This window comes from Anomaloglossus baeobatrachus, chromosome 1, assembly GCF_048569485.1.
Source record: "Anomaloglossus baeobatrachus isolate aAnoBae1 chromosome 1, aAnoBae1.hap1, whole genome shotgun sequence".
NCBI classification, from domain to species: Eukaryota; Metazoa; Chordata; class Amphibia; order Anura; family Aromobatidae; genus Anomaloglossus; species Anomaloglossus baeobatrachus.
In genome coordinates, this window is record NC_134353.1 from 620,471,297 (window position 1) to 620,497,021 (window position 25,725).

Genomic DNA, 25,725 nt, shown 5'->3' on the forward strand with positions numbered 1-25,725 from the left:
TTGCACAAACTTGGATATAACGCACAAGTCTAGTGAATACACGTCAGCACAGCATTGCAAAATGCGCAAGGGCATTGGCAACGAACAAGGAAGTGGACGTGATGGTGGTGCAGGCAGAGGCCGAGGTCGTGGGCAAGCTCTAATTTCGCCAAAACAAAGGGCCACATCTACTCGCTCACACGTCCTGTCCCAAATTCTTGGGGACCGCAGCAGTACACCGCTCTTGAACCAAGACCAGTGTCAACAGGTTGTTAGTTGGATAGCGGATAATGCTTCCAGTCAGATTGGCACCACCACAAACACTCTGTCTTCCACACGGTCAAGTGTCCGTAGCCGTGATACTGCACCGCACATTTCAGAACCTGATCCTCCTTCCTACCACCAGGCTGAGTACACGTCCACGGAAATTACTGATCCCACACTTGGACACTTGGAAGAGCTGTTCACGTTTCCATTCGCACATTCTGGCCTCTCGCCAGCTCCTGTTGAAGTGGGTCATGAGGAGATCGTATGTACAGATGCCCAAATATTTGAGCAGCCACATTCTCACGAAGTTGGCAATGTGTCTCAAGAAGGGGTGGACGATGATGAGACACAATTGTCAGGAAGTCAGGAGGAGGAGCAGGGTGCGGAAGAGGAAGACGACGTGGTGGATGATCCAGTAACTGACCCAACCTGGCAGGAGGATATGCAGAGCGAGGACAGCAGTGCACAGGGGGAGGGAGGCGTAGCATCACAACAGGCAGTAAGAAGCAGGGTGGTGGCCCCAGGCAGAAGTCAGGCAACCGTTCCCCGGAACAACAACACGACACAAGGTGCCTGTACAAATGTTAGGTCTTCCCGAGTCTGGCAGTTTTTTAAGTTGGCTCCAGATGATTCTAAAAAGGCCATTTGCAACACCTGCCGTGCCAGCATCAGCAGGGGTACCAAAACTAGCAGCCTGACCACCACCAGTATGATCAGGCACATGTCAGCCAAGCACCCGACTTTGTGGGAGGTACAACAGAGTCGAGGAGCAGTGCTTGCTGATGTCACTGCTATGTCTTCGCTTGTTGTGCATGCGAGCCAATCCCCTGTCCATGCTGCCTGCGAACAAGCCTTCTCCAGCCCTGCACCTGCAGTTGCCTACGCAGAAATAACACCATCATTAAGCACGTCCTTGTCCCAGCGCAGCGTTCATTTATCCATTCAGCAAACCTTTGAACGCAGGCGCAAATACACTGCCAACGCCCCACATGCCACAGTTCTAAATGCTAACATTTCGCGACTGCTTGCACTGGAAATGTTGCCTTTTAGGCTGGTGGAGACAGAAGCATTCCGCGACCTGATGGCGGCAGCTGTCCCACGTTACTCGGTCCCCAGCCGCCACTATTTCTCCCGGTGTGCCGTCCCCGCATTGCATAACCACGTGTCACAAAACATCACACGTGCCCTGAACAACGCTGTTTCAGCCAAAGTCCACCTAACCACAGACACGTGGACAAGTGCTTGTGGGCAAGGCCGCTACATCTCGTTGACGGCACACTGGGTTAATATTGTGGAAGCTGGGATCCAGTCTGAGCGAGGGACGGAACATGTCCTTCCCACACCAAGGTTTGCAGGCCCTACCTCAGTCAGGGTTTCACCCACACTCTACAGCTCTGGAATGTCATGCTCCTCAGCCTCATCCTCCTCCTGCGCATCCTCATCCACTTTACCCTCCACACCAGTCCCAAGCTGGAAGCACTGCAGCACTGCCTCGGCGAAGCGGCAACAGGCTGTGCTGAAGCTAATCTGCATAGGTGACAAACCCCACAATGCAGAAGAGTTGTGGACAGCTCTGAAACAGCAGGCAGATCACTGGCTCACACCTCTGAACCTAAAGCCAGGAAAGGTCGTGTGTGACAATGGCCGGAACCTGGTGGCGGCTTTGAGGCGAGGCCAGCTGACACATGTTCCATGCGTGGCCCATGTGCTCAACCTCGTGGTTCAGCGGTTTCTAAAGTCATACCCAGAGCTGTCTGATCTGCTGGTAAAAGTTCGCCGCCTGTCTGCACATTTTCGAAAGTCATCTACTGCTTCTGCCGACCTTGCCGGCTTTCAGCGCCGTTTGCATCTTCCGGCTCACAGACTGGTGTGTGATGTCCTCACGCGTTGGAATTCAACTCTGCACATGTTGGTCAGGATATGAGAGCAGAAGAGGGCAGTTGTTGAGTACCTGCATCACCTAAGCCGTCGGGAAATGGGTCAAACTCCACACATAACACCTGAGGAGTGGAGATGGATGTCCGACCTATGCACCATCCTCCAAAACTTGGAGGACTCCACCAAGATGGTGAGTGGTCATGACGCCATTATTAGCATCACGATACCGCTACTCTGCCTTCTAAAATGGTCTCTGCTCAAAAACAAACATGATGCATTGCAGGCGGAGCGCGATGAGTTGGAGCAAGAAACAGTAGTGGGTGTGGGTGATAACACACAGCCGAGCCTCGTCTCATCACAACATGCAGAGGAGGACTATGACGAGGAGGAGGATGAAGACATGGAGCAACTCTCCGGCCAAATTGAGGATATGACATGCACACCAGTCATATCCTTGGTTCAGCGTGGCTGGCCAGAAAACAGGGTAGATGAGGAGGAGGAGGAGGACAGCATGTTCAGTCATCGTGTTGGTCAGGATACTGAAGTACTGGCTGTTAAGAGTCTGGCGCACATGGCTGACTTTATGGTAAGCTGCCTGTCTCATGACCCTCGCGTTAAGAACATCTTGGCCGACAATCATTACTGGTTGGTAACACTGTTAGACCCGCGCTACAAGGAGAACTTTATGTCTCTTATTCCCGAGGCGGAGAGGTCAGCCAAAATGCAGCAGTTCCGGAAGGCCATAGTCACGGAAGTAGACAAAGCACTCCCCTCACAAAACGCTAGCGGCATAGGTCAGGAATCAGTGGACAACCAAGGCGTACAGCCGAGAGGGGCACAAGTCCAATCCGCCAGAGGTAGGGGAACAGTCTTTAAGATGTGGGACAGTTTTCTCAGCCCCTCACGTACCACAGCCCCTGAGGTGCTGGGTAGTGCCACAAGAAATCCTAAGTTTGCCCAGATGCTCAAGGAGTACCTTGCAGATCGAACAACTGTACTCCGACATTCCTCTGTGCCTTACAATTATTGGGTATCCAAGGTGGACACGTGGCATGAATTGGCTCTCTATGCCTTGGAAGTCCCGGCCTGCCCTGCCGCTAGTGTTTTGTCAGAGCGTGTTTTTAGTGCCGCAGGTGGAATCATTACAGATAAACGCACCCACCTGTCAACTGAAAATGCTGACAGGCTGACTATGATCAAGATGAACAAGGGTTGGATTGGGCCAGACTTCACCACACCACCAGCAAATGAGAGCGGAATTTAAAGTTTGTAACGGGAATTTGCCATGTACCTCCACTCACCCATGGGTACACACTTCTGGACTTTGGATAATCGCTGGACTGCTCCTCCTTCTCGTCATGCGCCAACATGATGACCGTTACAATAGTTAGGCCGTGGTTTCAGGTATACCCCCAGTGGTAAATTTTTTCGCCCATTCTTTCAGAATGGACATTACAACGACAGGAGACCCGCTCATTTGCAATGGGAACAATGTTTTGAGGCCCTCATGCACATCTCTATCCAGGGACAATGTGGAGCCTCCCAATTTTTGGCTGTCCTGCCAAAGGGCTGTACTACAATAGACCCACTTCCTTACAATGGGCACTTCAGGTTTACAGGCCCTCCTGCACGTCTCTATCCAGGGACAATGTGGAGCCTCCCAATTTTTGGCTGTCCTGCCAAAGGGCTATACTACAATAGACCCACTTCCTTACAATGGGCACTTCAGGTTTACAGGCCCTCATGCACGTCTCTATCCAGGGACAATGAGGAGCCTCCCAATTTTTGGCTGTCCTGCCAAAGGTTTATACTACAATAGACCCACTTCCTTACAATGGGCACTTCAGGTTTACAGGCCCTCATGCACGTCTCTCTCCAGGGACAATGTGGAGCCTCCCAATTTTTGGCTGTCCTGCCAAAGGGCTATACTACAATAGACCCACTTCCTTACAATGGGCACTTCAGGTTTACAGGCCCTCATGCACGTCTCTATCCAGGGACAATGTGGAGCCTCCCAATTTTTGGCTGTCCTGCCAAAGGGCTATACTACAATAGACCCACTTCCTTACAATGGGCACTTCAGGTTTACAGGCCATCCTGCACATCTCTATCCAGGGACAATGTGGAGCCTCCCAATTTTTGGCTGTCCTGCCAAAGGGCTATACTACAATAGACCCACTTCCTTACAATGGGCACTTCAGGTTTACAGGCCCTCATGCACGTCTCTATCCAGGGACAATGTGGAGCCTCCCAGTTTTTGGCTTTCCTGCCAAAGGGCTATACTACAATAGACCCACTTCCTTACAATGGGCACTTCCGGTTTACAGGCCCTCCTGCACGTCTCTATCCAGGGACAATGTGGAGCCTCCCAATTTTTGGCTGTCCTGCCAAAGGGCTTTACTACAATAGACCCACTTCCTTACAATGGGCACTTCAGGTTTACAGGCCCTCATGCACGTCTCTATCCAGGGACAATGTGGAGCCTCCCAATTTTTGGCTGTCCTGCCAAAGGGCTATACTACAATAGACCCACTTCCTTACAATGGGCACTTCAGGTTTACAGGCCATCATGCACGTCTCTATCCAGGGACAACGTGGAGCCTCCCAATTTTTGTCTGCCCTGCTTAAGGGCTATACTACAATAGACCCACTTCCTTACAATGGGCACTTCAGGTTTACAGGCCCTCATGCACGACTGTATGCAGGGGCATTGGTGAACCTCACAATTTTGGACTGTCCTGGCAAAGGAAAATACTACAAAGACTCACTTCCTCAAAATGGGCACATTAGACTCAAGAGGCCTTCATGTACGTCTCTTCTCAGGGACATCGGAGTGCCACACAATGTTTTCACGTAAAATCTTTCATGTAATCTCCAAAAGTAACATACACCAGCTCTATCTCACTATTGGGTATGTGCCCTTAACATTTCCGCCATGAAAATTCATTTTGGTGTCATTTTTGAAGGTTTTCTGGTGAGTCCGTAAAAATGGCGTAAAACGCGGACAAAATTGTTCACAGCTGTGACTTTTGAGTGATAAATGCTTCAAGGGGTCTTCCCCATGCTGTTGCCATGTCATTTGATCACTCTTCTGAGACTTTTGTGACATTTTTATGGTTTCTACATGCTGCCAGGGGGTCATTTCATAAAAATTCTCGGGTCTCCCATAGGATTACATTGGGCTCGGTGCTCGGGCCGAGTACACGAGTATCTTGGGATGCTCGGCCCGAGCCTCGAGCACCCGAGCTTTTGAGTATTCGCTCATCACTATTGGTGATATATTCATGTACTGATGGTGATTCTGACGATGTTCTCATGTACTTGCGTCGGTTCTGGTGCTGATCTTTCTTCTTGTGATGTATGAATTTAATTATTTAGACTGGATACTATATCTTTATAGCATTAATGTACGGGAATAAAAATACAGTACATTCATCTGAATTAGGCTATATAGCTAGACATCTTTGGCAGTGATTTGTCTCTTAATGACTGTTCAAACCAAGCACATGTATTTGGTACATTACAGCAGTCATTTGACTGCACCTTCCCACCCACTTGTTTTCTCTCATTTTTCACCTTCCATTTCCTTGACAGCTCATGTTTAATAGATCTATAGAAGGCCCTGGTTATGGTGAAAAAACTGATGGAAACAGCCTAATTCATGTACACTATCCCAATAACTCTTTGGGGAGACAATAATTAATATTGACAAGCAGAAATAAAGAAAAGGGAGCTCATAAATTAAGAAGACTGCCGAGACAATAAGAAATCTACACTTGACTGATGACTTGACCCAAACTGAAAAGTTTGATGATGATTGTAATGTGATACAGTTTGGCATTGAGGCATAGCTGGCATAGAAAATTAGAGCCACAATTTGTCCCTCATTTCAGTGCAGTACATAATCAAAATTTCATATAAAAGATGTCTTTCATGTAAAAGAGTCTATACACAATATGACATTGATGGGAAAAGTGTGCTAATACAGTAATGGAGACCGTTACAATAAACAAAGCAGTTATTTGCCATAAAAATGGGAAGAGAATAGATATTAAAGAGATGGGTGATAAACAATAACTGATACCTTTAAGATAAAGAGATAAGGAGGGAAGAAGAGAAAATATATAGAGCTCCTGAAGAGTATATACATGACGTGTTATTATAATGATGTGGAATTATGCTAACAAATGAGATAGGTGAAATGTACAGGGGTTTCACATTTCTTTTTGAGATTTGTTATTGTCAACTGTTCATGGCTTGTTGCCTCAAACCTTGGATTTCATTTGCTGCCCTTGGAAATATCAAATTATTATTTGATCGAATAAGCTATTGTATTAAAATTTTTGAAAAGAATAAAAGCAAATTTGACAATTTTATGAGCGATAAACCTGAAGGAGCAAGACTTTCAGAGGATGAAGACATTATGAAGGGGTCAAGAATTAACTTAGAAATTCAATATTATTTTACCTAAAAATCAGTCTCTAGGTATTGTCCCATGTTATTCAGCATTTAGTCAATGACTTCAATGTTGGGCTTAGATGGCACAAATGTGGCTGTTAGACAACTATTAAATGGCTGCGTGTAATGTGGGCGTCACACAAGACGATCTATTGTGCGATATGTCGTCGGGGGTCACAGTTTTTGTGACGCACATCCGGCATCGTTCACGACGTCATCTCATGTGGCACCTAAAGCTGGGTTTACACACTGCAACATCGCAAAGGACATCGCTGTAACGTCACCGGTTTTGTGACGCAATAGCGACCTCCCTAAGTCTCTGCTAAGTCGCTGGTGAGCAGTCAAACAGGCAAACCTGGCCAACAACGCAACAGCGATCCGGACCTGCAGAGCGACCTAGCTGGTTGTTGGGGACGTTGATAAGCAGCCTTTTGAAAGGGAAGTTGCTAACAAAGTCACCGGTGACGTTACAGCGATGTCGTTTGAGATGTTGCAGTGTGTAAACCCAGCTTAAGAGCGACTCAACATTCGCAAATTGGTTGTAAATCGTGTATCGTGTGCACGTCATTTATTTTTAAAAAATCATTTAATCTTATTTGTGCAGATTGTTCATCGTACCCGGGGCAGCACACATCGCTCCGTGTGACACCCCGGGAACGATGAACACAGCTTACCTGCATCCCGCCGGCAATGCTTAAGGAAGGAGGTAGGCGGGATGTTTACGTCCCGCTCATCTCCGCCCCTACGATTCTATTGGGAGGCCGCTGTGTGACGTCGCAGTGACGCCGAACAACACACGCCCTTCAGGAAATGGATATTCGCCGCCCACAGCAACGTCGCTCAGCATGTAAGTACGTGTGACGGGGGTTTAACGACTTTGTGCGACACGGGCAGCGATTTGCCCGTGACGCACAAATGACGGGGGCGGGTACGATCGCTTGTGCGATCGCACGATAGATCGTGTCGTGTGACGCCCGCATAAGACGATCAGCTGCTATTTAAGGGCTAGTTAAGACAGGCCACTCTCAATACTAACTGTTTAGAATATGTTAATACGACCATTCTGTATTCATAGAATGTAAAGTTTATCACAAAGAAAGACTCATTCCTGTAAAAATTCCATTTTAAAATGTCCAGAAAACACCTGCCAAACAGGCAAAAAAGGATTTGAGTCTTCTTTTAGAAAATGCACCATGTAAGCTTTTGCACATTTATTTACATAAAATCACATTCTCTAACTAAAGTGCTGTGAAATAGGCACCTTCAACTATACAACAATAAATAAATTAAAATGTAGCTCAAAATCTTAAGACAATAAATCCACTAAAAATCAGTATTGATAATACAAACCATCCAAAATATCATCACGTTTCAAAACATTTAAAAATTATTTGGAAGGGCCAATAACCAGGTATGAGCATTTATGGGCATGTGTTTTTCCCAAGCATAGGCCAATCTAAAAAGGCTAGCAAACACCTATTTATCAAGTGCTATAATTTTTAAGCAGGTTTGAAAATTATTGTCAGTGGCAGCATATCTGGTTAAAGGTGCAATGTGCTGCCGATAACAATGATTTTCAAACCTGCTTAATTGAAATACTATGTCCCAAGAATGACAAAAGTATTTTAGGAGTGATACCTTTATAGGCTAACCAGAAAAATTATATTAGCAAGCTTTCAGAGCCCAAAGGCTTCTTCTTCAGGCAAATTACAAATGAATTACTGAGTTCAAACACAACATTTAAATGAATGTTACAACAGGACATGGGAAAGATGATGCCTCCTAAAAGATAAGCCAAGGAAATCAAATTAAGTTTTTTCTTAGAAAAGTGCCCTGGAGGAATATATATTGGGGAAACTAAACAAAAACTTCAAGCAAGGATGAATCTACACAGGCAGACAATAAAAAATGAACTGGACACGCCTGTGGGAAAACATTTATCCAGACCGGGACACAGTATGACAGATTTAAAAGTACTAATACTGAAAGGTCATTTTAACCCTTTAGTGACGGAGCTAATTTTCACCTTAATGACCAGACCAAATTTTGCAATTCTGACCAGTGTCACTTCATGAGGTTATAACTCTGGAACGCTTCAACGGATCCCGGTGATTCTGAGATTGTTTTTTCGTCACATATTGGACTTCATGTTAGTACCAAATTTAGGACAATATTTTTTGTGTTTATTTATGAAAAAAATTGAATATTGGCAAAAATTTTGAAAATTTAGCAATTTTCAACTTTTGAATTTTTATACCGTTAAACCAGAGATTTCTGTGACACAAAATAGTTAATAAATAACATTTCCCACATGTCTACTTTACATCAGCACAATTTTGGAAACAAAATTTTTTTTTGTTAGGAAGTTAGAGGGGTTCAAAGTTTATCAGCAATTTCTCATTTTTACATCAAAATTTACAAAACCATTTTTTTAGGGACCACATCACATTTGAAGTGACTTCAATAGGCCTAGATGACAGAAAATACCCAAAAGTGACACCATTCTAAAAACTGCACCCCCCAAAGTACTCAAAACCACATTCAAGAAGTTTATTAACCCTTCAGGTGCTTCACATGAACAAGAGCAATGTGGAATGAAAAAAAGCAAAAATTAAATTTTACCTAAAAATGTTGCTCTAACCCAAATTTATTCACTTTTAGAAGAAATAACACAACAAAATGGACCTCAAAACTTGTTCCCCACTTTCTTATGAGCGCGCCGATACCCCACATGTGGTCAGAAACCTCTGTTTGGACAAATGGGAGGGCTCGGAACAGAAGGAGCAATATTTGAATTTTGGAAAGCAAATTTGGCTGAAATAGATTGCGGGCACCATGTTGCATTTACAGGTCCGCTAAGGTACCTAAACAGAAGAAATCCCTCACAAGTGACACCATTTTGGAAACTAGACCCCTCAAGGCTTCTATCTAGGGGTATAGTGAGCATTTTAGGTCCACAGGTACTTCACAGATTTTGTTAACGTTACGTTGTCATATTGAAAATTTTAATAATTTTCTCAAAAATGTTGCTTTAGCATCAATTTTCTCACTTTTTCAAGAGGTAATTCCAAAAATTTGACCTCAAGGTTTGTTAACCACTTTTTTATGAGCGCGGTGATACCTCACATGTGGTCTGAAACCTTTGTTTGGACAAATGGGAGGGCTTGGAACGAAAGGAGCAATATTTGAATTTTAGAAAGGAAATTTGGCTGAAAAAGATTGCGGGCACCATGTCGCATTTGGAGGTCCCCTAAGGTACCTAAACAGCAGAAACCCCGCACAAGTAACCCCATTTTGGAAACTAGGCCCCTCAAGGAATTTATCTAGATGTTTGGTGAGTACCCTGAACCCCCAGGTGCTTCACAGAATTTTATAACGTTGAGCCATGAAAAAAAAAAAAAAAAATTTTACCACAAAATTGTTATTTCAACCAGGTAGCTTTTTTTTTTACAAGAGTAAAAGGAAAAAATTCAGCATAACATTTATTGTGCAATTTCTCCTGAGTTTGGCGATACCTTATATGTGGTGGAAATCAACTGTTTGGGCGCATGGCAGGGCTCGGAAGGGAAGGAGTGCCATTTGACTGCAAAATTGGCTGGAATCAATAGCGGACGCCAGGTTGCATTTGGAGAGCCCCTGAGGTGCCTAAACAGTGGCGGTCCCCCACAAGTGACTTCATTCTGGAAACAAGACACCTCAAGGCTTTTATCAAGGTGTATAGTGAGCAGTTTGAATCCACGAGTACTTCACAGAATTTGATAAGCTTAGGTTGCCATATTGAAAATTTTCATTTTTTTCACAAAACTGTTGCTTTAGCATCAAATTTCTCACTTTTTCAAGAGACAACAACAAACCGTGGACCCCACAGGTTATTATCCAATGTCTTATGAGCACAGGGATACCCCACATGTGGCCAAAAACCTCTGTTTGGATAAATGGGAGGGCTTGGAATGGAGGGAGCACCATTTGAATTCTGGAAAAGTTGAAATAAATTGCGCGCACCATGTCACATTAGCAGGGCCCCTTGGGTACCTATACATCAGAAAACCCCCCACAAGTGACTCCATTTTGGAAACTGGATTTTATTCAGGAGTATAGTAGCATTTTGAATCCACAGGTACTTCACAAAAATGTTGCTGTAGCAACAAATGTCTCACTGTTAGGCTCTGTGGCCATGATCCAGCGACACGGCATCTAGTACACAGTGTCAGCCTCCTGCAGAGATGTGAGTGTTGTCCACGGGAGAACGCAGCTGCCCAAGCCCACGATTTGGGTTCAGGCCGCTGTGGAGCTCTATGCTACCTGCAGAGAACACTCATCTCCGCAGCATAAATTGACATGCTGAGGCTCGGGAAGCTGCGCCACAGGTCGGTTTATGCTGCGGAGAAAAGAAGCACATTGGGCATGGGATTTCTAAAAATCCTTCCACTGTGCTTCTACTGCACAACGCAGCGTCATGGACACAGGGAAAACACTCTGCGCCCAAAACGCTGCAAACCCTGATTGTGGGCACACAGCGTAAAATGCTACAATGGATGAATGGATAGATGTCAAACAAATATAACGTCCCATTCCCCTGCATATTCTAAGCTGGCGCCCTTTAGTGCCTTTCATGTGGCACTAAAGGGTGCCTAGCCTTGTATTTAGCCCCCCAAAAAATTAATAATTAAAATAAATGACGTGGGGTCCCCCCTATTTTTGATAGCCAGCTAGGGTAAAGCAGACAGCTGTAGCCTGCAAACCACAGCTGACAGCTTCACCTTGTCTGGTGATCAATTTGGAGGGCTCCCCAGGCGTTTTTTTAAAAAAAAAAAAAACGTGGGGTCCCCCCCAAATTAGATCACCAGCCAAGGTGAAGCGGACAGCTGGGGTCTGGTATTCTCAGGGTGGGAAGAGCCATGGTTATTGGACTCTTCCCAGCCTAAAAATAGCAGGCCGCAGCCGCCCCAGAAGTGGCGCATCCATTAGATGCGCCAATCCTGGCGCTTCGCCCCAGCTCATCCCGCGCCCTGGTGCGGTGGCAGACGGGGTAATATATGGGGTTGATACCAGCTGTAATGTCACCTGGCATCAAGCCCTGGGGTTAGTGATGTCACAGCATCTGAACAGATACCCGACATCACTAACCCAGTCAGTAATAGAAAAAAAAAAGACAAAAAAAAAATTTATTTGAAAAAACACTCCCCGAAACATTCCTCTTTTACCAATTTATTGAAAATAAAGAAATTTCGGTCGCTGTAATCCATTTTGGAGGTCCCTCGGCGACTCTGGACCTTCTAGAATATGGGGGGCACGTTCAGGGAACGTATCCCCCATTTTCTGGAAGAGCAAGCTCTCCATGAGCAGTGTGGGTGCAGTAATCTGAGAATACTGCACTCACTCTGCCCCGGTCCAACCTAGGGCAGAGTGACCTGCAGTAAGCTCATTCCAGAATATGAGGGGCACGCTCACAGAACGTACCCCCCATTTTCTGGAACAGCAGCCTCTCCATGTGAGGAGTGTGGCTGCAGATCACTGCACTCACCCTCCCCCGGTCCACAGTGGAGCCTGTGCATCAGCGACGTCAGCAGGATTCCTGCTTGCAGGGATCCAGCTGACAGCCGCTGTCTGCGCATGCGCCGCCAGCATTGAAGAAGGAGGCGGCGATCGCGGGCCCGGAGCGGCAGACCGGTAACGTATAACCGGGGGCTTGGGGGGGGGGGGTGACGGGGGGTGACCTGGTGGGACCTGGGGACACCTTTCTGCCGCATGTGACGTGTCACATGCGGCAGAAAGAGCAGAATGAAGGCGGCCGCGCGCTGTGCGCCGCCATCTTCCACGCTCCGGAGGGGGGAGGGGGGAGGGGGGTGGTGGCTCTGGAGAACCGGAGGGGGCTCCGGTGACCAGAGGGCTCCGGTGGACCGGAGGAGGGGTCAGGGGGAGGACATTTCCCTCCGATCTGAAATGTTTGATCATTTCAGATCGGAGGGAAATGACTGCAGAGCCGGCGGCGGCTGCAGTTTTCTGTGCGCTTCGGCGCCATTTTGGATGTCCGGTGGGGGTGGGGGTGGGGGTGGGGGGACTCTCCGGTACTGGGGGCTTTGGGGGCACTAGGGGGTTAGATTTCTTTCTCATCTGACATGTTTGATCATGTCAGATGAAAAAGAAATCAGTTTTACCGGCCATTTCTTTTTTTTTCATGTGTTCGTCGGTATACGGTGTATACCGGCGATCACATGGTCGGGGTCCAAAAAAAACACCCCGATTCATAATCTGGGGGGTCTCAGCTACCCCCGGTAGCTGAAACCCCCGAGATTTTCGGTCGCTGGGGGGCGCTACAGGGTTTTTTCGGGCCGCCGCTTTAAAGCGGCGGAACAGAATAAGTACCCTGTTTTGCCGCCGCTTTAAGTCGTACGGCCGTCGTTATGAGGTTAAAGATGACAGAGAGAGAAACATTTGGGAATTCAAACTGATAAGGATGTTTGGATCCTTAACAAAAGGACTCAATATAACACCTGGTTTTATGACTCACTACATGGACACACTTCACACTTCCAACAGAAGAACCTCAGAAGTGATCTGAACAGACCACTTCCAACTCATCTGCATTTCTAAGAAAAAAGTAATTTGATTTCCTTGGCTTATCTTTTAGGAGGCATCATTTTTCCCATGTCCTGTTGTAGCATTCATTTAAATGTTGTGTTTGGTCTCAGTAATTCATTTGTGATTTGCCTGAAGAAGGAGCCTTTGTGCTCTGAAAGCTTGCTAATATAATTTTTCTGGTTAGCTTATAAAGGTATCACTCCTAAAATACTTTTGTCATTCTCGGGACATAGTATTTCAATTGATTTTTCTGGCTAACACGGTACCACAATATTACCCTGTATTGCACATTGTAAACCTGCTTAAAAATGCTGAATAGGTGTTTGCTATGCTTCTTAAGAAAAATATGAACCCCGGCACACTGTATGGTTTCCCACGAGAAAAACGGACACAAGTTCAATAATCTTGATCTATTTTTCCTTTTATTGTGAGCAAAATTCACGTAGTGGAAAGTCCACCTCAAGTCTTGAGGTGGACTTTCCACTACGTGAATTTTGCTCACAATAAAAGGAAAAATAGATCAAGATTATTGAACTTGTGTCCGTTTTTCTCGTGGGAAACCATACAGTGTGCCGGGGTTCATATTTTTCTTGTCTACAGTTTTTCCCAGAGCACCTGTTTAAATTGGTGATGCTAGGTCCTATTCTCTTATTGCTATGCTTCTTAGACTGATAATGATAATATTTCACCCTATTTACAATTTACCACGCCTGATGAACAAGTTAGTTCCCAAAAGTTGGCATTGCATCAATTCTAAAAAAAAAAGAAAACAACAAAAAACAGGCCCCCTTTTTTTAAAATCAGACAACCATGTTAAGTGGCTTTAGAATTAATTCATAAAACATTATTAGCACTAAGTATTCTGAATTCTGATTGTAGGCTTGATATAGGTAGGAGAGAAATATACCAGAAACTAGTATTGGTATAAGGATTAGGGCTCGGTTCCACTTGCAATTTTCACAGGCGAGTGCAATCCTATAAAACATCGGAGTGCACTCGCACCACTGTTAATCAATCAGGCAGTGTCTATCTGCTATTTTTTCCTTAGCTCTAATCGTACTGAGGATCAAATCGCAGCATGCTGCGTATGGCTGTGTAGATCGCATCAGACTTGCCAAAGCAAGTCTATGGATGCAAGAAAAGTATCGCACGGCATTACATACGAATATCACCAGCGTCGGACTGGCTAACGGAGAAATCTCCAGTAATGTCAGCCCTGGATTCAGTTACTTGCATTACACTCCGGGGCTCTCACCTGCAGCCTGGACTGACCTCAGAGTTTGCAGGACTGAACCGCGAGCGCTGAATGATTGATTCCTTGGCGAATGTGGTTCAGTTCATGACAGCTGCGGACAGGCCAGGCTGATCTTCGGAGTTCAGGTGAGAGAACCAGAGATCAGCCCAGCCTGTCTGCAGCTGTCGTGAACTGAACAGCAATCGCTGGGGAATCAATCACTCGGTGCTCGCGGTTCACTCTAGGCTGCACTCTGGAGCTCAGGTGAGAGCTCCATAGTGCAATACAGGTAACTGAATCCAGGCCTGGCATTACTGGAGATTCCTCCGGTATCCAGTCCGACACTGCATATCACACTGATGGCATACGCATGTCACACAGATGCTAGGTGAGAAAAATCTACAGTCGCCTGGCACTCACGTGTCATACGGATGCTAGGTGAGAAAAACAACGCACACTTACAAGATATATGCAAGACCATATAAATTACAGTTGTTCAACTTTTCCAGGACAAGTATTGGAGTGATTATTTGTGCACTAGTGGAACCGAGCCCTTAGTTGTCAAATTTTCTAAGATGGCTTGAAACATTGCAACCTCATGAATTTCTGCCACAATACTTATTAATCTGCAATGGTTTTGCCTTGATTTTTGGAAACTTTTGCAAAAGAAATGCAAGACAGCCACACCGTGTGCAAATTTTTGGCAATAAAGCTGCAGCAAAATAAGTTTTGATCTTAAGCAGCTACACAAAACAAGAGCAAAGAATATGAGAATCATTATGTTTGAATCACAGCTTTATTTCGGTACATATTTTTATAGCTGAAATACTCACGATAATGACAAGTTGCTCCCATGTATCCTGTGTCAGAGCAATTACAGTAGAAATCACTCCAGGTTTGTGAACACATTCCTCCATGCTCACAGTAATTTGGAAAACATCTGAAAAACAACATTTCTGTATTAGCATTTTATAAGATTGAAAGCCATGCGCTGAGCTCTGCTTCGTGTGAAAGACTGCAAAGTCATTTTATTAGTATAGTTTCAAGTAATACTGAAATGTAAAATGTAAAAAGTAGAGACAGCAGCTCATTAAGAAGAACAAAAGTGATAGCATATTTCATAGCCGCAGCTGTAAATGTCATTCTCAGCAATAATATGAATCATAATTTAATACTCCAATATAATACACAATAATGACCTATGCAGAAAGAATTTGTCCGCTTTTCAGACATAACTACCATCTGATCAATCATTGATAGAATTTGTGCATATTAAACTTTTAAAACCAATATATTTTGTGGTTGCTCCTTCACACCTCTTTCAGCATTGCACTTTGTATAAGTCTAATTAAAAGTTTGGTTCTCCACTAACTAGATTACATTAAAGCTATGGACATTTAGATATTTTATTAGAAATGTGTAATATGTATCAGTGATAACTAAGCCAATTAAACTGTGTCAATTCCAGCTGAGAAAAAAGTAGATGATAAAACATTGCCGTAAAAGTATTAATAACACAGGACTCCAAAGGTAAAATTGTTTGAAAAGTAAGAGGTGATTTTAAATACTTTCAATCTTTAAACTTAGTAAAAATATGAAAAAATTCCATTCCGTAGTGTTTTTCACAAATACTGACTCCATAGGCTTTTTGTAGCACCATAATTTGACCACTTTGCATCACTTTTGGTGGATAATTTTGGTGTCATTAGATTGGTTAGAAATTAAAGGACGCTCTGCTTTGATTGGCTGTTATGGGCAGAGATTTTATTAACGCATCAAAAAGAGGCATGTTGTCCATTGTATCCAATCATTGCATATCTTTCATTTTACCTTAGCAGTGTAAGAACTGAAAGCTGCACCATGATTGGTTGTCTTGGACAGTAAAGGCAGATTTTCTTTTTGACAGGGCCCACAAGAGTGTGATGGTGTGCTTACCACAATTCAGTATTTAGTGGATGAGGTGGATTAAGCTTCTGTTTCTAACAACATGATCAAGATGGCTATAAGGTGGAGTCGTAATTTACCCAACAACTTTTGCAACATTTGCGGTTGTTTTTGCAGTGAAAAAAAAGAAAGGAACATTACAGACTTCGTTAGAACAGTGTGAATTATGCGTACTTTGTATGTAAAATTAAGTGATCAGGACAAGTTATGAGCTCCACATGTAGTGTCTTCTGTTTATGTAGAAGAACTACAACAGTGATCTAAGTGGAAGAAAGAGCTTTTGGGTTGGCATGCCTATGATCTGGAGGGAACTGTAAAATTATAGTGATGACTGCTACTTTTGTAGGTACAATTTGGAGGGATTCAGCCTTAAAAATAAGAAGGAAATAACTGTTTATATCCAGCCGTTTCATTAGAAAATTGCCTTATGCCTTATAGTCTGGAAATATCTGTCCCTTCATCGCTGGATAAACTTGAAGATACATCTGTTTCAGAAGATTCAAAAGATGAAGAGCAGGATTCTGACAACAACTTTCACACTGGTCCCAACGAGCCACAGTTTTTTTTCACAACTCAAATTAAATTATTTAGTCAGGGACTTGGACCTTCCTAAATATTCTGCAGAACATTTAGGCCCTAGACTAAACATAAATAATCTGCTAGCTCATAATACCTGTTTTTAATGGTACAAAAGAAGGTAAAAGAAGTTCCTTCCATTCTTTTCTTAAGATTGTGCTCTAGTATATTGCAGTGATGTTCCTGGGCTCAGGGAAAAATGTAACATTGAGTTTAATGTAAGTGAGGGGAAACCCTTTATTGATTCATGCAAAAAAAGTCTGAAAGCTGTGCTACTGCACAATGGCATCGAGTATACTTCAGTGCCTGTAGGGAATTTTATGTACTTGAAGGAAAGCTAAAAGCATTTAGACTTTATTTTATAAAATTAACTATGGGGATCAAGGATGGTCCATACATGGTGATCTGAAAGGTCTCTCTTTGCTCCTTGGGCAGTCAGGAGGATGCATGAAGTACCCATACTATTTGTGTGAATGGGACAGCCCAGATAGGACTAGTCAAAAAAGTTAACTACTGAGAACATTTTAGCAACCTAGGCTCAAGAATATACACTGTGTGCAGAATTATTAGGCACATGAGTATTTTGATCACATGATATTTTTTATACATGTTGTCCTACTCCAAGCTGTATAGGCTTGAGAGCCAACTACCAATTAAGTAAATCAGGTGATGTGCATCTCTGTAATGAGGAGGGGTGTGGTGTAATGCCATCAACACCCTATATAAGATATGCTTAATTATTAGGCAACTTCGTTTCCTTTGGCAAAATGGGTCAGAAGATAGAATTGACGGGCTCTGAAAAGTCCAAAATTGTGAGATGTCTTGCAGAGGGATGCAGCAATCTTGAAATTGCCAAACCTTTGAGGCGTGATAACCAAACAATTAAGCGTTTAATGGCAAATAGCCAACGGGGTCGAAAGAAGCGTGTTGGGCAAAAAAGGCGCAAAATAACTGCCCATGAATTGAGGAAAATCAAGCGTGAAGCTGCCAAGATGCCATTTGCCACCAGTTTGGCCATATTTCAGAGCTGCAACGTTAATGGATTATCAAAAGGCACAAGGTGTGCCATACTCAGGGACATGGCCAACGTAAGGAAGGCTGAAAAAACAACCACCTTTGAACAAGGAACATAAGATAAAACGTCAAGACTGGGACAAGAAATATCTTAAGACTGATTTTTCAAAGGTTTTATGGACTGATGAAATGAGAGGGACTCTTGATGGCCCCATGGATGGGCCAGAGGCTGGATCAGTAAATGGCAGAGAGCTCCACTCCAACTCAGACGCCAGCAAGGTGAAGGTGGGGTACTGGTATGGGCTGTTATCATCAAAGATAAACTTGTGGGAACTTTTTGGGTTGAGGATGGAGTGAAGTTCAACTCCCAGACCTACTGTTAGTTTCTGGAAGACAACTTCCTCTAGCAGTGGTACAAGAAGAAGTTGGTATCGTTCAAGAAAAACATGATTTTCATGCAGGACAGTGCTCCATTGCATGCATCCAACTACGTCACAGCGTGGCTAGCCAGTAAAGGTCTAAAAGATGAAAAAATAATGACATGGCCCCCTTGTTCACCTGATCTAAACCCCATAGAGAACCTGTGGTTCCTCATAAAATTGAGATCTACAGGGAGGGAAAACAGTACACCTCTCGGAACAGTGTCTGGGAGGCTGTGATGGCTGCTCCATGGAATGTTGATTGTAAACAGATCAAGCAACTGACAGAATCTATGGATGGTAGGCTGTTGAGTGTCATCATAAAGAAAGGTGGCTATATTGGTCACTAAGTTTTGGGGGGTTTGTTTTTGCATGTCAGAAATGTTTATTTCTAAATTTTGTGCATTTATATTGGTCTACCGGGTGAAAAAAAACAAGTGAGATGGGAATAAATTTGGTTTTTATTAAGGTACCTAATAATTCTGCACAGTAATAGTTACCTGATCAAACAGATATCCTCCTAAGATAGCCAAATCTAAAAAAACCCACTCCAACTTCCAAAAATATTAAGCTTTGATATTTAGGAGCCTTTTGGGTTGATTGAGAACATAGTTGTTGATCAATAATAATAAAAAAAAAATCCTCTAAAACACAACTTGCCTAATAATTCTGCACACAGTGTAGTTGTGGAAAGTTTAGCTGATCCCACTAAAGTTCTCTTGCCACCACTCCACATTAAGCTTGGACTGATAAAGCAGTTTGTGAAATCTCTACCAAAAGAAGGCAAGACTTTCTATTACCTTTTACCAAGTTACAGAAGCAAAACTAAAGGAAGGCATTTTTGTGGGTTCAGATATTTGGAAATTCATAAAGGATGACATGTTCAAAAGAAAAATGAAAGCTGTTGAGAAAAGGGCTTAGGATTCATTTAACAAATTCATGAAGAAATTTCTAGGTAAAAACAAAGCTCCAAAATTTAAGTCTATCGTGGAGAACATCTTGCACTGGTTGCGTGAATTTTAACTTAAATTTTTTACATTCCCATTTGGACTGTTTTCCTGAAAACCTTGTTGCTGTTAGCAAAGAGCAAGGAGAAAGATTTCATCAGGATATCATGGAGATGGAATGAAGATACCAAGGTAGATGGAACATGAACATGATGGAGGACCACTGCTGGATGCTTCACAGAGAAGATCCACAGGCCTTCTATAAGAGAAAAGGTATCAAGGGAAGCATTGAAGAGGAAGTGAAAAGGCGCAATAATTAATTTCCAGTAAAATTGCATTGTACGTAATTTCACTCGTATTTTATGCAACATCCATAAGTGATGGCTAAAAATAGAAGTGTTTTTTTTGAAACCAGGGCATAACAAAACATGAGAATCAGTCATTGGATTTAAAAAAAAAAAATAATATGTTTTTTTTTTTTTTTTTTTTTTTGCAAACCTTTGAACTTATAATAACTCTTTTACAAACTCAAATTTTATTTTTGCATATTGTGAAAAGGGAACACAGCATTTAACTAATCTTAGCCCACAATCAGCCAGAACTTATAGTTAAATATTTAAAACTATTTCTTATCTTTTGGTAACACTGCTCGACTTGAAGCCTTTTAAAATGTACATTTAGAAGAATACTAAAGAGATGATAATTATAGTGATACAGATGAGCCACTATGAAAGAGTACATTTAAATGCCTAGTCTCAGAAATATACTGTATAACATATAAAATGTTTTAATTGTTCACATTGTCTTTGATTAAAATAACCTCTCTAAAACAGGCATCTATAATCAAAATCCAGAATACCTTTAGGGAGCCATGCACAAGTTTAAATTGAAGTTGAAGAAGTACTAATTTGGCACCCATTAGAGATGAACAAATCGATTCAGCACAAATCAAATTTGAATTGAATTTCCTTAAAACCACAGGTCAAGTTGAAATCAAACAGTGCGGGATTGGATTTATACAAACCGCTCAAAAAACACTTGCCACCATTTTACACATTATAGAGTGTATTGTATCCATTGCATTATATAATGAACACTGAACTCTCTTGTTGTTAAAATGAAGACAAAAAGTTTTTTTCTTTGTAAAAAAAGTGATTTTTTTATTTATTTGATGGCGACAAAAGATGGTGGACGTTTCGGCTCAACGGCCTTTATCATGTACAGCCGCTCCACAAGAGGGCTGTTTCAGAAGATTTGAAGAAAGTAATGGAGCAGGATGGAAGGAGTACCACCAAGAATAATTTATAATACAAGAGTTCCCAGAGGGTGAAGTCTTTATCACTGATTTTATGAATAATATTGCGATCAGTGCCACATGGATTGTTGGAGCAGTGGCGATTTCTAGGGGTGAATATCGCAACCAATAGGTTGCAGTGATTGAATATATCTTCTTTAAATCCACCTGGGACTAGGTTAAATTTCCTTTGGCTGGAAGGAATTAGTGTGCATGGATTCCAATGGAAGAGATTTCCAGCTTTTATCTTTATATATTCATGTGGATCACATAGAGGTTTGGGTGGTTATAAGAGGACATATAGATGAGAGCCATCTGATAGAAGCTCCTGCAGACTTCTCTCATATGGAGCAAGAGTTTTTAGGCATTGGTGGGGTGGATATTTTCCTTCTGTGTGCCACCTTCACAGGATCTGGCCGTCAGGCACTTTTATTGTCTTCATTTTAACAACAAGAGAGTGCAGTGTTTATTATATAATAAGTTCTGGGACTATTGACCCCACACTATCACCTCTAATAAAACCTTACTTCAGCTGAGTGCATACCAATACCCTATAACTTTGTATCTATTGCAGACTGCTGCATGGTCTCAGCTTTACGTCAGTCTATATTTCTTCCCACAAAGCGCTCATCACAAGGGTTGCCAACATGTTATTTTTTCTAGAAAGCTTTTCAAAACTTTGCAGACAGACAATACTTTTTACGGAGACATTGGAAAACAATAAAAAAAAATCATTATGCATATTATATATCTACAGCCCATATTTCTGATATGAGGATATCAGCTGCATTCACCATAAAATGTAAAATGATGATGATAATTACAGTTATAACAATATATAAATAAGTTTTTTTAGGTTAAAAAAACCAGATGTCTTAATTTTTTTTACTGACAGGTGAAAAAAAGTGTCCTATTTTTTACAAACTGTCGAGGAATATCTGGTCAGTTGTCAATTAATCATATAGCATCAATCCATACTAACACCTTGCTTCTTCTGAATAGCTTTGTATTTCTTCTTTACACACCATATCTGTCAACTTCACCCATTTTATCAGCGCCTATAGCTTAATAAACACTCCTCTTTCATCTACTATTATACAAAATGTCTAAAATTTTCCATAATGATTATAATGAACAGACACAAGATTCATATGTTAATAACAAGCATCTGACTACTGCACATTGTTGTAAACTCGAACTTTGCTTGTCTCTTGCATATCACTTCCAACTTTTCTGGAACAATTAGCCGCATTAAAACCATTACATACTTTAAAATCTCACACTCTAAGGCCTGTGACACACATCTGTGCTGCCGGTACGTGTTTGTCATTTTTTACACGTACCGGCGGCACGGAGACACGTTAAGCAATGCAACCCTATTGTAGCAGGCACACACACATAAAACCACACGGAACGTGTGTCCGTGTGCATTTGTACGTGTGTGCGTTTTTCAAAGCGCTGACATGTCAGTGTTTTCTCCGGCAGCACGGGTGTCACACGGCCCGCACTTGTACCACACGGGTGTAGTGTGGATGCAGTCCCATGTGACACGCGCCGGAGAAAACACACGTGTCAGTGAAAAAAAAACAAAACATTAACTCACCTTCTCCAGCCCTCCTGCCTCTGCCGCTGCTGCCTCTTGCTGCCGACCGCCGCTCATTATTCTCATTTATTATTCACTTCACTGCCTGGCAGCAGCAGCAGCGGGGAGACGGGAGGGCTGGACACCGAGAATCAGCACCACGAACAGCAGCACGGACAGCAGCGCGGACAGCAGGAAGGACCAGGTGAGTATGTAAATTACCGGTTCTACTTCTACGTGTGCTATCGCGGATAGCACACGTAGAACACATGTGGCCCGCATGTACCAGAGACACGTACTTACCTGCACGCAACACGCAGGGGAAATACGTGTCTCTCGGCACGTGCGTGAATTTCACGTGAGTGTGGCAGAGGCCTAAGGCTGTGTCCGTACTTTGCGTCGCCCAACTTGCAGTTCCAAACGCACACTCTGGCAGTAATTGATTTTGCCCAAAGTTGCTTTTGACCACAAAATAGCACTAAAAATGCATGTGTATTTACCACATTTTTGGTGTGTTTTAGCGCTTTTTACACGCTTTTCAATAGCGTTTTGACAGATGCGTTTTGAACATAAAGACACTGCTAAATAAAGTTTAAACAGTCAAACATAATGAAAAAAGAGAAAAAAAGGGCCACATATATAATTTATGAAAAAATAAAGGCAATAGTTACATTTCAAATAATTATAGCGGTTTTTTACTATTTAGCGGTAAAATAGCAATAAATTAATATTTTTAATTAATTTAATTGTCGGACTATGTGTGTGTGTAAAGGGACACATCTAATCTTTATTTTGATGTCCAAAAAGCATGCATTTAGTTAGTCCAAAACGCATGTTTTCTGCACCTAAAAAGCAGGTAAAACGCTGGAATTTTGATTTTGCTTGCGTTTTGATACTTCTCATTGACTTCAATGTTATCAAAACGCAGCAGAAATTCTTCTTTGAACGCATGGTTTTTGCCACAAAATATGCAAATTAAACGCAGCATTTTGAAACGTAAAGTGGGGACAGAAAATCATCATTTTCCATAGACTATTATGGAAAATCAAAACGCATGCTTTTTGGCATGAAAATACTACAGTTCAAAACGAACCTAAAAAACACCTGAAACGCAGGTGGAAACGCAAAGTGCGGACACAGCCTTAGGCCCCCTTCACACGTTCGTGAAAAAACACGCATGTGTGTTACGTCCGTTTTTCGGGTCCGTTTTCCGTTTTTGTGTCCTTTTTTTGTATCCGTGTGCCATCTGTGTGAATGCCGTATGCTAGCCGTGTGTGCGTGTTGGTTGTCCGTTTATGCGTGAGAGAAATAACTGACATATGTATGTGTTGTCCATGTGAATTTATGCGTGTTTGTGATGCACAATGTCGTAGATACATACCCGCTGACAGCAGACAGAGTCGCGCGTAGAGAATGAACTGGGGTGAACTTCACCCGACTTCATTGTCATACCGCAGCTCTGTCTGTGTCGCGTCCTGATTAGCGGTCACCCGTGAAGGACTCACCGGTGACCGCTAATCCCCAGAGTGACTGAATGGAGTACCCCTCTCTCATACTCACCGTTCCCCTGATCTCCGGCGCGGCGCTGCACGGCTGTTCTCTAAACTCCGACGGCTTTTCCTCTTTTGAAAAAGCCGGCCGCTCATTAAACAATCTCGTATTCCCTGCTTTCCCCGCCCACCGGCGCCTATGATTGGTTGCAGTTAGACATGCCCCCACACTGATTGACAACTGTCTCACTGCAACCAATCATAGCCGCCGGGGGGCGGGACTATACTGTGCAGTGAAAAAAATAAATAAATAATTAAAAAAAAAACGACGTGCAGTCCCCCCCATTTTGATACCAGCCAGGGTAAAGTCACACGGCTGAAGGCTGGTATTCTCAGGATGGGGAGCTCCACGTTATGGGGAACCCCCCAGCCTAACAATATCAGCCAGCAGCTGCCTAGAATGGCCGCATACAATAGATGCGACTGTTCTGGGACTCTACCCGGCTCTTCCCGATTGGCCCTGGTGCGTTGGCAATTGGGGTAATAAGGAGTTAAAGGCAGCCCATAGCTGCCAATAAGTCCTAGATTAATCATGTCAGGCATCTCCCCAAGATACCTTCCATGATTAACCTGTAAGTTAGAGTAAATAAGCACACACACCCGAACAATCCTTTATTAGAAATAAAAAAAACACCAACAAGTTCCCTCATCACCAATTATTAACCCCACCAAAGCCCTCCATATCCGGCGTAATCCACGGACCTCCAGCGTCGCATCCAGCTCTGCTGCATGAAGGTGACATGAGCTGCTGAAGACACTGCCGCTCCTGTCAGCTCCACGCAGCTAATGAAGGGAATAGCGCGATCTGCTGAGCTGTCACTGAGGTTAATCGTGGCCACCGCTGGATCCAGTGGTGGGGGGGCCCGCACGTCATTTTTTTTTTATTATTTATTTATTTTTTTCACTGCACAGTATAGTCCCACCCCCCGGCGGCTGTGATTGGTTGCAGTGAGACAGCTGTCAATGAGTGTGGGGGCGTGTCTAACTGCAACCAATCATAGGCGCCGGTGGGCGGGGAAAGCAGGGAATACGAGATTGTTTAATGAGCGGCCGGCTTTTTCAAAAGAGGAAAAGCCGCCGGAGTTTAGAGAACAGCCATGCCGCGCCGCGCCGGTGATTGGGGAACAGTAAGTATGAGAGAGGGGGGAGACTGACCGACAGACAGCGAGAGAGGGACAGACAAGACAGAAAGAGACCGACAGACAGACAGACAGAGAGACCGGCCGACGGACTGAGGGAGATTGACAGACATAGACAGGAAAAGAAAGAATGACCGACATCGCTAGAAAAAAGCACAAAATGTACACGGAGCATACAGAGATGCATCCGTGTCACGTATTGTGCGCACATAACCATTGACTTTCATGGTTTCCGGATGTGCGTGTTTCGTGCAGAAAACGGACATGCTTCCGTGCAAAACGGAAACACATACGGATCACGGACACACGGACATTATGAAATAACGCACGTGTGACCTCAGACATAGATAAACATTGGTGCACGTTTGGCCGTGTCTCCGGTACATACGGAAACGGGCCAAACACGCACGTGTTTCTCGGACGTGTGAAGGGGGCCTTAGGTCAAGCTCACAAAGGTGTATATTCTCTCTTACAAGAAAATAGGCATGATTATGTAAATGACACTCAGCTCATACTCAGATCACAGTTTGAGCCAAGTGTCAGTTTACTTTGATCTTATTCTCTTGCATGCGAGAATCAGAGAACAGCTGAGGAGAAAATGGAGAACTTAATGTCTCCATCTTCTCTATTGTCTTTGTTGACATATATTGGAATGCATTTGGAATCACAGAGCTAAAAAGAGCAGGTCAGCACTGCCCATACTACAAAATAATAATGTCAGCACAGTTAAATTACATGCAATTTGTGGAAAATGTATTCACTGCAAATTGAATATTTGGGAAAAATTTGCCATACCTAAAGAATGCAAATTTCAAAGGGTTCATTCATCATTACTACCAAAATTTCTACCTACCTCCTGTAT

At 43.2% G+C, this 25,725-nt stretch overlaps 1 protein-coding gene across 1 annotated transcript in view; it reads right to left on the reverse strand.

Moving 5' to 3' along the window:
* LOC142245804 (contactin-associated protein-like 4) overlaps positions 1 to 25,725 on the reverse strand; it is a 795,990-nt gene that overhangs the window by 303,265 nt on the left and 467,000 nt on the right. Inside the window, exon 11 of the mRNA XM_075318773.1 lies at positions 15,232 to 15,338. Coding sequence (XP_075174888.1) covers positions 15,232 to 15,338 — 107 coding nt within the window. The remainder of the gene's footprint in view (positions 1 to 15,231; positions 15,339 to 25,725) is intronic.